General features: G+C 35.8%; 1 protein-coding gene across 1 annotated transcript; it reads left to right on the top strand.

The window, feature by feature from the left end:
• Window positions 1-669: 669 nt before the first annotated feature.
• Window positions 670-3,181, top strand: LOC115979001 (NAC transcription factor 29-like). The gene is made up of 3 exons (XM_031100941.1): window positions 670-970; window positions 2,418-2,698; window positions 2,823-3,181. Exons 1-3 carry the CDS (start codon window positions 763-765, stop codon window positions 2,967-2,969), a joined length of 636 nt encoding a protein of 211 aa, XP_030956801.1. The 5' UTR covers window positions 670-762; the 3' UTR covers window positions 2,970-3,181.
• The last annotated feature ends 10,000 nt before the right edge of the window (window positions 3,182-13,181 follow it).

The following is a 13,181-nucleotide window of genomic DNA, read 5'->3' as shown; positions in this document are numbered from 1 at the left end:
TTGTGCTTCAGTTTGTATATGAATTTAATTTGTGGACTGGTAAAACTGTAGGCTTAGATAAGGTGGCAGATTGAATGATATCATTAGAAATTCAGAATCGGCAGAAATTTATTGGAAAATTAGAACTTAATTTAGAAAAATCACCTGAGAAGGAACCTGAAAAAACAAATCAAAACAAAACGAAACAAAAAAATTGAAATCTCAGATTTAAAAATTTTCACATTGTAATTTTGCACCAGCCAATTTTTGCAGAAGTTGGTATCAAATTCAATATTCTATGGTTCAGTGAAGAGCAGAAGATCTTAACCAATCCACCCACAATACCCATAAGTTAAGTGGGACTTTGGGACAAGAGGAATAGGGGCTGTCTGGGGTTGAAGGGGAATTGTGAGGGTTGTTTTATTTTATAATAATTTAGTATATTTTTAAATTAATGCTAAATAATATTATAGAGGCCGTAGAGGAAAACAAACCGTCACTAATTTTATATATTATTATTTATGAGTGAGAAAGTCAAACGTTGTTTTCCGAGTACGAAAAGGAATAAAAATTTATCGTTCAAATGGAAGGAAATTGAGTCCGAATAGGAAAGCCATTATTTTTGCTGAATTGTAGTCCTATATATATTCTGACCCTGGAATGAATATAAAGAACTTGTAACAACTTCTCTAAAAAAAGGTCTTAAACCACCCCCAAAACGCTGAGGCAGTAAGCAGTGCAGTCATTAGAGAGTTTAGTATTCTAGTTTGTGTTGTGTTCTTCATGGCATTGTTGAACAACATGAAAGACTCTTCTTCTTCCTCCAACCCAGATCCAGATTTTTTGCCAATTGGGTATAGGTTCAGTCCCTCTCCAGCCCAATTTGTTAAATTGTTCTTGTGTAATTGGATACTGTGCCGTCAACTCCCTCTCAATCATATTAAATACATCAAATATTTGTTCCAACTTGATGCTGATCAAGTGCCAAAAGGTATGTTAACTTACATTGTGGAATTTTTTGAATTTTCTTTTTCTTTTTCTAAGATCTTTACAGATGATATAAAACTTCGATATATAGCATTGGTTCCAAGATAATGCCTCTTCATCGTCAAGCCAAAACACCAAATTGATTTTTGGTGTGGGTGAAATTTGAATCTTAGATCTTTTATTATTTGACAATTTGTGTACAAAGTTATGAGATGGGTACAGTTAACAATACAACACACAGCACCCGTGCTTCCTAGCCTAAAACTCCAAACAAATTGTTACATCTATTTTGCACATTCTTTTAGCCTTTTCTTTTTGAGAAGGAAAAAAAAAAAACACTTTGTTCATTCTTTAATCTATATTGTATGACACAAACACACACACACACACACACATATATATATATATATATATATATTGTAGTTACTAATAGTCTAATCCTAATATATGATTTTAAGTTATGAGATGGCTATTCATTCCCATGGTGAAGTGTCTGACTTTGGTCTTGTTGGACGCATTTTGACTAAAGAAAGTACTTTTCCTATCTAAATATTTTAGAATAAAATACTTACATAGTGCTAACCTCTATTATTAAAACTAAAAAAAAGATGATAAATGATTAAAATCATTTAAAACTAAAATCATTTGAAATAATAGAACTTTTTTTTACTGGAATTTTTATTGTTTATAAAAACTTTTATACATAAGATATAATGAAACAGAAGATATGGATAAATAGTGAAAATTTATAAAATTTTAACAAATTAATAATAGTTTTAAATTTACTAAAACTTTAACAATAGTATTTATTTAGAGCAAATTATATTAATAATTTTATTATATTTATAGTTTTTTGCACAGGAAAAATTTAAAAATTAAAATTAAAAAAAAAAAAAAAGGAATACACATTGCAATACGAAGGATATAATTTTTATTATATATTATATGTTGTGAAAGAATGTTATTGTATTGTTATTTTCAAAAAATTAATTTTTTTTATTATTTGCTTAATTTTGACCTACTTTTTTAAGGTTTTACATGCTTCACTCTAAGGTATTGAAATTGACCAAAACAAGCTTGGGATGTGTTTGATAGAATTACTTAGTGAAGTGTTAATACTTATTAGTTTGAACTTCGAATACAAATGTCTCTTCATGTTTCTTGTACATCTTCATTGCTCCTCTGTCCAATTTTTTTATTTTAGAAACTTATAACAATTTAGAGCATTACTACTTTGAATTGTATCGATTGAATTTTTCTTGAGCAAAGAGAAATTTCAATACTTTTCATATATGCTCATACTAATTATCTTGGAAATACTATCATTTTGTAATTGGAAGATTAATTTATTGCGATTGTATTGCTCTGTTTTATATATATATATATATATATATATATATTGAACAAGCCTATTCTAAGTTCAAATTACAATTTGTTTGTGTGACTGGAAGGTCAATCCAAGTATATATGCGAAGACGAAGCATTTTATTTCACTGAGATCAATCCAAATGAAATGCTGTCCATTCGAACCACTAAGAATGGTTATTGGGAGACAAATGGTGAAGAGGAAGAAGTTATTCATGGCAATAACATTGTTGGGTTCAAGACAATTTGGAATTTCTTTTGGGGACGAGCACCAAATGGGGAAATTAGCCATTGGAGAATTGAAGAATACAGGCTCCATCCAAGTGTAATTCCAGCTGATGAACTTAGTAATAGCATGATGGAAAAGGTAAGAACCATATTTCTCTATTTTAGACCTACTTTTTACTTCTTATTTATAAATATAAGTTTTAAATTACTACTTTAGAACTAACACCATGCTTGGGCATTTTGTTTTTTTTATTTTTGGTCAGACTGGGAGATGTGTAGCATGCAAAATTAAAAATATAGAGAAAGAAGAGGAAGCTTACAGGTTTTCAATGATGGAAACCCAAACAGAGTCAGATGAGATGCTAGATTCATCGGAGTCAGACTATGACGAGAATATTGGAGGAAATTAAAAGACAGCATAGTAGTGATCTTGGTTCTAGCCTGAGATGCTAGATTCATGGGAGTCAGACTATGATGAGAATATTGGAGGAAATTAAAAGACAGCATAGTAGTGATCTTGGTTCTAGCCATTATCACGTTTTTTGATTGATTGTTTTTCAAATATTATTTTTTTCAATGAGTAAACTTTTGTTGCCAACATTACAATTGTTATGGCATACGTATGAGCAGAATTTTATTTGAAATAATAATAATAATTAGTTTATTCGCATTCTTTGTTTTCCTCTCAGTTGATCTCTTTCTCCCTTTTATCTACTTGCTTATCAAGCTTTACATCACCTTCAAACTTGTTTTGTACCCTACGTATCATTTTATGCAGTCACTACTTTGGAATCTTGGATGGGATGGCACTTTTTTTCATAAAGAAAATGGGATGGTTTTGGAATGAACTAAAAGCTCACTGTTTCAAACTCGACAGAGATAGGAATTTTTCTTTTTTAATAATTCAATATTTATAATCGAGTGATTTGAACCTTGGCCTTCATAGTGGTTAAATTCTAAAAGAAATCTGACACATCAAGATGAGTAATGTCCACCCCATTTGGGATATCGAGATAAGCTAGGGGATCTACAAGTTTATTGTGACAATAAAAACATCAAGATGGTTTGTAGTTCAACTAATTGACATCACCTAGTGTTTCTGTTAATGGTTATTTTCGCGACAAATTTTATGGTTCGACAAAATAGCTAAGCTCAATTGCTTAGTGGATCCAATCAATGTATCTTATCAATTGTATTTTGCTTTGTTGCATGGCCCAAGCCCATGCAAAAAACTGGGAAAATGAGTGAGAATGGTTCGATGGGTTTGGGTTAGTTCCTATCAGACCCTTTACGTGAGTCCAATCCATACGTGCCATAAAGTAGGCTAGAGATGCTAGGGGCACTTAGGGCCCATGAAGGAGGTCCAGTACCTGAAATTTCCACCCCAAGATTGGCTCCATGTTCTGGCTAACTATGCCCCTAATTTTCGACCCAACTCCATTTTCCACACCAAAGCATAACTAACTCTAAAAAGCTTAATAGCCTAGCCCACTCAGCCACCCCAATGTAGTTTTCCAAGGGCCTACAAAGATCAGAAATAGTAGCCACATAGAGGAAGAAACTTTGTTTAAAAATCATGTAAAAAGTAACCAAACCCTCTCCTAAGCATCAAACAGAATACACCAAATCATAGAAATAGCACTTGAAAGGTCCAAAGCCTTCCACCCATCTAAAAACTAGTCACAAGCATCCCCCAAAACTTGGTATAAATATTCATCACCAACCCACAAGATAAGCAGAACATTTCCCTACAAACCCAAAACTTTGATATAAAAGCCCAATCAGCTACCAAGTGTTGGGACGATTTGGAATTCTAAGGGTGGAAATATTGGTACAGATGAACTCTCCTTTTCTTACTTGAGACCTCTCTTAATTTCCCCTCTCGCCAATTGGGGTTGAGATTTCAGACTTACATATATTTCTACACTTTCTTGTTTTTCAATTTGTTTTGGTTTCTCTTTCCACAAAGCACCATTAGCCTTTGCGTACTACGCATTGCGAATTTTGGGCTTGACTTTCCAATAACGGACAAATTTAACAAACCCAGTGGGGGTTTTAGGCTCATTCTACAATCTCGGCCCTTGTCGTAAAACCTACCTCAACATTTTGGTGACTTCACTGGGGAGTTAAGTAGCTAAGGAAGGAGAAATCAAGCCTCCCAAGTCAAAAAAACCAACTTACCTCCTACATTATCACTCCATCTCAAGGAACAATTGTTGATGCTTCTTTAAGGGAAGTACGTCTTGATGGGGAGGTTGAACAAGCCCTTCTGCGAATGAAGGAATTATTTGAAATGATGCAAAGCATGTAGCAGAACTGACCAACCTCGCTCAGGCTATTCAGTGCATTGAAGAATCCAACAAGGCTCGCAATAAGGAGAATCCATGGCAAGAGGAGCTCGCACTTGAAAAGGATCAAAATGAAAAAGATGGCTAACAATGGCAAAAAGACTCAACAAGACAAAGCCAACAAGGTTCTTGATGCTGATAATGATCCTCAATATGTCACACTTGCCGACGTAGCAAAGTTCATTGAGAGGGAACAAGTGAAAATCTCCAAGGTGCCAAGGCAATTCGTTCGTCAACCTCCTTATTTGTCTTAGCTGTTGCACAAACCATACTCTCAAAATTATAAAGTTCCCACATTCTCAATCTATGATGGATGACAAGGAAAAGCTCTTAAGCATGTAAGCAAGTTCGTAGATACTATAGGCCCACATGCTAGTGATTAGGAGTTATGCCTTTATGAGTTTTCCAAGTCATTCTTTGACAAGGATTATTCATGGTACATGACAATCCCAACTGGATTGATCAAGTCATGGGAGGACATGGTGGAGTGCTTCTGTGGAAAGTACTGCCAAGAGCAAGAAGAGGTTACTTTGATTAGGCAACACAACACTAAGCAAAGGACCAATGAAGATTTACTCAATTACATACAGCGATTCCAAGATACAACCCTTGAATTCCATGTGAAGTATGAGGAGCATGAGTTGGTTGAAATTTGCATTGAAAATATGTTTTATGAATACAAAATTCACCACAAGAATTTAAAGATCAAGCAAATTGCTTCGCTCCTCAAAAAGGCCAACAAAATCGCAGCATCTTGGAAGACAAATGAGAGATCTTGGAAGACAAGTAAGCGGCTAAAGACTGACAAGAGGAATGCTCCCCAAGTGCTCTTGGCGGCTACCAATGATCCCGCTAGCAAGAAGAAGCGTGAGAAAGGCAAGGCAATCGAAGAATATCTACCCATATCTTGCACATCAAAGAAGTTAAGTGTCATCCTTGATCAATGGATCGTAGATGGAGTGATAAAACTATACAAGATTGATAGAGAGCCAACTGAGGAAGACAAGAAACATTCGCACTTCTGTCGCTACAACATATATGTTCATCACCCAACTGCAGAATGTCGCTACATACAAAGGATGTTTAATGAGAAATTGGCAAGAGACACTCTCAAAGTAGGCCATGGCACTCAAGGTGTACAAAGAAATCCTCTACCTCATCATGACAAGGGAAAGGGGATAGTTGTCGTGGTCAAACATGCTAGCAACGAGGAGGAAGATCCCATGATGTCTGCTATGCTAACTCCAGCAATTGAATAAATAAACAATTGAATTGGATTCGATTGGATGGTACCAATGAAATCTAGTGCATTCCATTAAGACGCTACAAAGGAGTCCCACGCTTCGTTCACTATTCAACCAATTGGGACTAACTCCCGAGGCTAGAACAGCAACAATAGAAGCCATAGTTGGCATTGCGTCCTCATCTAGATCCCATTGTTTTACAATAGAAGCTCATGCAAGTCAAGCCTTTCTAGAGACAACCAATGCGGTCAACTTCACCGATGAGGACATGGAAGTCCAATACCCTAATCACAAGAGGTCGATGTGTGTCTTAACAATGATAAATGAAGTTCATGTGAGGAGAGCCCTTGTGGACACCAGCTCATCCCTTAACGTTGTACCATTACGTACTTTTGTCGCATTGGGTATTTCCCAAAGAAAAATACAAGGATTGCCAATGGAGATCACCGGATTTGGAGGAGGATGCAAACATACCATTTGACACATTCAGCTAGTACAAAAAGTCAGACCACTCATTAAGCTCACCAAATTCCACGTCCTTGATTCTTCTGTGTCCTACCATGTGTTATTAGAAAGGCCATGGCTACACAAGCACAAGCTTGTATCGTCTACCTACCATTAATAAGTGAAGGGACGCTTACACAAAAAACCAATTCGTATCCCAGACAATTGCACTTCCTTCAACCAATCAAAGGCTCATTATCTAGAAACGACCTTCTATGATCAATTGACCATAAGTGGGGAGGACACAATTGCAAAGCCCATAGGCACCCCCTTACCTAGTTAGGAGGATATTAAAGGAGGGTCTAAAGTTGACTTGCGAGATCTCCCTGAAAAGAGGAAGAAACGCAAAGAGCAAAAAGGAGACCCACGACATTCCAAGATGTGAGAAGGTTTAGCTGCCTAATGGTCGCACCAGTTATCGCTTATGAAGGCACACTGGGCCTGAATGTGCTAAGCAAAAGGGCCCTGGACCAACACAAGGGGGTTGTTCGTCCTCCTACTATATGCTAGAAGAAACATCTAATCCAATATAAAAAGAAGCAGTATCGCAGGAAGGGCACAGGGACGCGAGAACCAATCCGAGTAATCCACCGCTTTTTTTAGAAAATCTGCCTCCAGCAAGATAGGGGCGACCCTCACTCTTCCTCTCGCTTCCTAATCCTAAAAGCTCACTCCCGGCTACCTGTCCTTTGGACCCTTCGCCCGCTTAGAAGTGGATTCGATGTTAACCACGTCTAAGCTATCACCAGCCAATAATGAACTTGAAACTATCAATTTCAGTGATGATCATTATATATAGCTTCCTATCTCCATCAATCTCTTACACACACCATTGGAGAAAAATGAATTAGTTTCTTTGCTAAAAGAGTATCACAATGTGTTCACATGGTAGTATGAAGAAATGCCGGGTCTAGATCTTAGAATGGTGGCTCATGCTTTTAACATTGAACCGGGGGTTAAACTAGTGGTGCAACCTAGAAAGATTTTTCATCCCAACGTCGAAGTTCAAAAAGTTCAAGAAGTTAAGAAGTTGTTAGTAGAAGGATTTATCAAGCCTATTAAACACCCGTAGTGGCTCTCAAACATAGTTCCCGTAAAGAAAATGAATGTAAAAATAAGATGTTGTGCCAACTTTCGAGACTTAAACATGATTTGCCCAAAAGACAAGTTTCATCTCCCTAATATGGACTTGCTTATTGACTCAACCGTGGGTCATGAGATGTTCTCCTTCATGGATGGTTTTAGTGGCTACTATCAAATCAAAATGGCACCAAGAGACCCAACAAAGACCGCGTTTTGTACTCCTATTAGGAATTTCTACTATACCATGATGCCATTTGGGCTTAAGAATGCGGGTGCCACGTATCAAAGAGCTAAGACCGCTATCTTCCATGACATAATGCATTGGGAACTTGAGGACTATGTTGATGATGTAGTCATAAAGTAAAAACTAGAGAAAGTCATGTGGAAACCCTCAAGAAAGTTTTTGAGAGGTGTCATCATTATAAGCTGCGCATGAATCCTTTGAAGTGTGCATTTTGAGTGACAACTAGAAAATTCCTAGGATTCCTTGGTTATCAAAGAGGAATTGATGTGGACCCATTGAAAGTGAAAGCCATAGTCACAATGAAACCCTCGACATCGGTCAAAGAATTAAAGTCTTTCATAAGGAAGCTTTCTTACATTCGGAGGTTCATACTAGGGCTAGCAGTGACAATCACTCCATTTACTCCATTATTGAAGAAAGACGTGAAATTTCGATGGACCAATGAGCACCAACTAGCTTTTCACAAATTACAAGAGATGATGACCAGCCTATCCACTATTAAGGCGCCAACACTGAGCATACCACAACAACTATATCTTGCCTTGAATGTTAAGGCTATTGGAGCTCTAATCTCACGGGAAAGTGAAGATTCTACCGAACAGCTCATATACTACATGAGTAGAGCCCTTAGAGACGTAGAAACTCATTATCCAAGAGCTAAACACACTTGTCCATCTTTGATATATGCAACACAAAAATTGCGACATTATCTCTTGGCCCACATGGTGCATCTAATGACAAAGTCCAACCTGATAAGGATGCTTTTGCAAAGGTCCGTTCTCTCAGGTAGGCTAGCTCAATGGTTACTCCAATTCTTTGAATATCATGTCCATCATACCAAGGGCAGTTAAGGGTCAAGCAATAGCGGAGCTTTTAGCCCAATTCTTTGGGGAAGACATCTCAAAAATCACGGATGAAGTGCTTAAAGAAGTCGCAAAGGTGGCGTGCCTAGAAGTGAATAGATGTCTATGGGAGATGACATTTGACAGATCTTCCATTTCTACTAGTGGAGGAGCTGGTATTGTCTTAGCCAAGGAGGAAAATGAAGCCCTATACATGTCTTTCAAGTTGGATTTCCTTTGTTCTTATAATGTAGCGGAATACGAAGCATATCTTACCGGCCTAGTAATTGTGTGAGAAACGGGAATTAAGAGGCTCAAGGTGCAAGGGGACTCAAATCTTGTAGTGAGTCAAGCGAGGGGTGATTTCTCTCTTAGAGAACCCTCATTGGCCCTGTATCAAGCGATGGCTCAGAGATTGGAGGACCACTTCAATGAGCTAACCATAGAACACACGCAAAGATTGGACAACCACCATGCCGATGCCTTAGCCACACTCAGGTCCAAGATCATGTTCAAAGGGGAAAGTACTAAAGTCACCATTCTCAAAAGAAGCATCCCCATTACGCAACTCTTGCAAAAGAGTTTTAAAAAAGGACCACGGGAGCTGAAGATTGGTGAGCTCCTTTGAGAAATGTCTTATTGGAATCGGGGCTAGAAATTGTTGTGCTTGGTTGGATAGTTGTCAATATCGTACAATACGCAATACGTATCATACGATACATATTGTATCGTGTGAAAAAAGTGTTGTATCGTTGATACGTATTGTAGGTGCTTATGAATAGGACGATACAGTTGTATGTATTATACGTATCGTGTGTATCGGTTGTATCGGACAATACATAAACAATTAGCTTAATAGGCTTTTTTAACCAAAATTTCAGCCCAAATATTTTTCAAGTTTAGCTCAAAACATTTTTCCATTTTTAAAAAAAAAATAAATTGGGCTATTTTGGTGGTTTGGCCCCGTACAAAAGCCTTATTGAATTTTATTTAATTACTTCCTTTAGCCCTAAAAAATTTGAACCACAATTAAGTTGATTAACCCACAACACATGGCCACACCCACATGTTTTTTATTCTGATATTTTCCTCTGTATCTCAAGTTCTCAACTTTTCCAAAACCCTTTGGCTTCCTCTCTCTTTGTTTTCATCTTTTTAGCTTTTAGATCATCAACTTTCAAGAGATCTCTCATCAAGGGACCACAAGCTCCACAAGGACCATAATCTTGTCTTTTTCTTCTATTCCTTTTCCTAACCCAAAAGTCCCACACTCTCACACGCTACTAGAGCAAGACAACAACAACAACAACAAGTGGTGCCTCACCTTCGGTCCACTGTGTGTGTAAGGTTAGTTTTTCTTTTTTCTTAATAATTTTTTTGATTAATTCTTTATACTAAAAAATTATTGTAATTATTTATTGCTATTGACCTATTATATTAGTTAATTTAGTTTAATATAGCCAAGTGTTTTATAAAAAATTAGTTTAGTATAACTGAATATGTATCAATGTACATATTCAGTTATATGTATCAATGAGTTTACCAAAAAAAAAAGAATATGTATCAATGTATGTATATGAGTGTTTATATATAAATATTTTATATTTATATATGTATTTTGTAATGTTAATATTGATACTATGAATCTGTGATAGTGTGACTATGATGATTAATTTGTGTACATAAAAGTTTTTTATTGACTATAAATTCATGTGTTCATATTTATTTTTAGGTATATATAAAAAAGGGTGATAGGAGGAAAAGAAATAAGGAAAAAGATCACACTTGGGTTCATTGTGTACGTATTAATGACGAAAAGACAAGTAGACCTAAGCTTAAATGTAATTATTACTCAAAAGAATATTGGGGTGGAGTCATAAGAATGAAAAACCATCTTGCACATACTCATAAGGATGTTAAACCATGCTTGAAGGTGCCTGAAGATGTTAAAAATTATTTTGCCAAGCTTTTGGCAAAATTTAAAAAAAAAAAAAAAAAAATGAGCAATTTGATGATGAGTTTGACGTTGAATGTCTTCAAGAAGATGAATTACAAAAGATTGGTGATGATAATACAAAAAAGGGAACCATGGATGAGTATTTAAAAGGAAAATCAAATCCTAAACAAGTGACTTTACCTTCCTTGGTGAAAGATCGTACTGCGACTTGTTTGGCTATTTGTATTTTTTTTTTTATGCTTATGCTATACCTTTTTATTTAGTTAAGATCCCTTTGTTTAAAAAAATAATAGATTTAGTTGCTAATTATGGTAAGGGATTGAAACTCCCTACTTATAATGAAACAAGGGTGACTTTCTTGAAAAAAGAGGTAGAAAAATATGCACTTCACATTGGATAAGTGTAAAAATGAGTGGAAAAAAAACAGGTTGCACTTTGATGTCAGATAGATGGACGAATAATAAGAGAAAGGTCTATCACAAACTTCCTTGTCAATAGTTCAAAGGGAACGGTTTTTCTTAAATCTATTGACACCTCCAATATTTCCAAGAATGCTAAAAATCTATTTCAATTGCTTGATTCTTTGGTGCAAGAAATTGGAGAGAAGAATGTGGTACAAGTAGTGACAAATAGTGCTTCTGCTTATGTTTTAGCTGGTGAAAAATTAATGGAAAAAAGACGTAAGATCTTTTGGAATCCTTGTGCTGCCCATTGTATTGATTTGATACTTCATGACATTGGTGATTTGCCTGTGCATGCAAATACTTAAAAAAAAAAAAAACAAAGAAGATCACTTTTTTTATTTACCGTCATATTCAGGTGCTTGATTTGATGAGAAAATATAAAAAATGGAGGGAATTGGTAAGACAAGGTGTCACAAGATTTGCCACTACCTACTTAACTTTGAAGAGTATATGTCAACAAAAAATTAGACTAAGGTCTATGTTTGCATATGAAGAATGGGCTAAGAGTTCCTATGCAAAGAAAAGTGATGACATTAATGTCCAATTAATTATCTTGAGTGATCCAAAGTTTTGGCCTACTATTAAATTTTGCTTGAAATGTGTGATCCCTTTACTAAAAGTTTTAAGGCTTGTATATGGTGGTGCAAAACCAGTAATGTACTATATATATGAACCTATGGATTGAGCAAAAGAACAAATCCGGAAAAATTTTAATGATGTGTAAAGGAGATATAGACCTATATTGAGAATTATTGAAACTAGATAGGAGCTTCAACTTCATAGACTTTTACATGTAGTAGCTTATTTTCTCAATTCTAAGTTAGTTTTTTATTTGAATTGTTATATATTTTAATCTTAATCTTTATATTTTGTATGCATATTTATTTAGAAGATATAAAATTGTGATAGGTTTCATTATGATCCCAACTTTGTTGCAAGTGAAGAAGTGAGACTTGGACTATATGAAGTGATTGAAAGGATGCGTCCTACAACTTTGGAAAGGTGTAGGATTGATTTACAATTGAAGAAATTTGATAAAGTTGAGGATTTGTTTGGAAAAGAAATGGCTATACTTACAAGAACAAAGAAGTAGCCAGGTAAGTGCTATTATAATAATTATTATTATTGATTATCATCATCTTCTTAATGTAGCTTTTTATTTTTTGTTATCGTAATTATATTGTAGCCCTTTACAATTTCTCTTGTTGGCAATATAGTATTTGAAAGCTCGAAAATGTGTTAAAAACACAAGAGCTGTTTAGACCCCCAAATTAAAGTTACGGCTCGATAGATTTTACACTAACTTAATTCTAAGTACGGAATAGTGTAAATGCGAGCGAATAAACAAACAAGCTACTCTAATTCATAAACAAGACAACACAACAGTAAAAAAGAATGTAAAAGAGTAGGGAAGAGAGATACAAACACAAGATAACATTCTGATGTGTTATCGAAGAGGAAACTGAAGAACTCGACGAAAAACCTCTCCGCCACCCTCCAAGTGGTAATCGATCCACTAGACAATCAGTTGGGATACATGGGTTAGCAAGAGACCCTCCAAGCCTAATCTACCCAATGTACCTAAGCACTTCAAGCTCCTACTCCAACAAGGCTTCTCGGAACCGTGTCTTGTCTAGCTCTCCGGATCCCGCAACAAGCTCCATGTTGCATCTGCCATCCTTGGCTTCTTCTAATACTTCCTAGCAGTACCAAAACCTCACTTGACACTTTGAAAGGGTGTGGTAAGTGTTTGGGCTATTAACCTCTCAATGGTATGGAAATGGAGAGGTAGGAGTTGAGGAAAATCCACAAGCAATTATGTAGAGGATTGTGGGTATAACAATCTCTAACTCTCAAGGTGTTTGGCTAGAGTTTTCTCTCAAAAGAACTCCTTAACATTTGTGGGTAATGTGGGTATAAATAGTGTAGGCACAGA

Source organism: Quercus lobata, chromosome 3, assembly GCF_001633185.2.
Source record: "Quercus lobata isolate SW786 chromosome 3, ValleyOak3.0 Primary Assembly, whole genome shotgun sequence".
Classification (NCBI taxonomy): domain Eukaryota; kingdom Viridiplantae; phylum Streptophyta; class Magnoliopsida; order Fagales; family Fagaceae; genus Quercus; species Quercus lobata.
The sequence above is the reverse complement of the archived record's forward strand: the minus strand, read 5'-3'. Positions and strand labels throughout refer to the sequence as shown.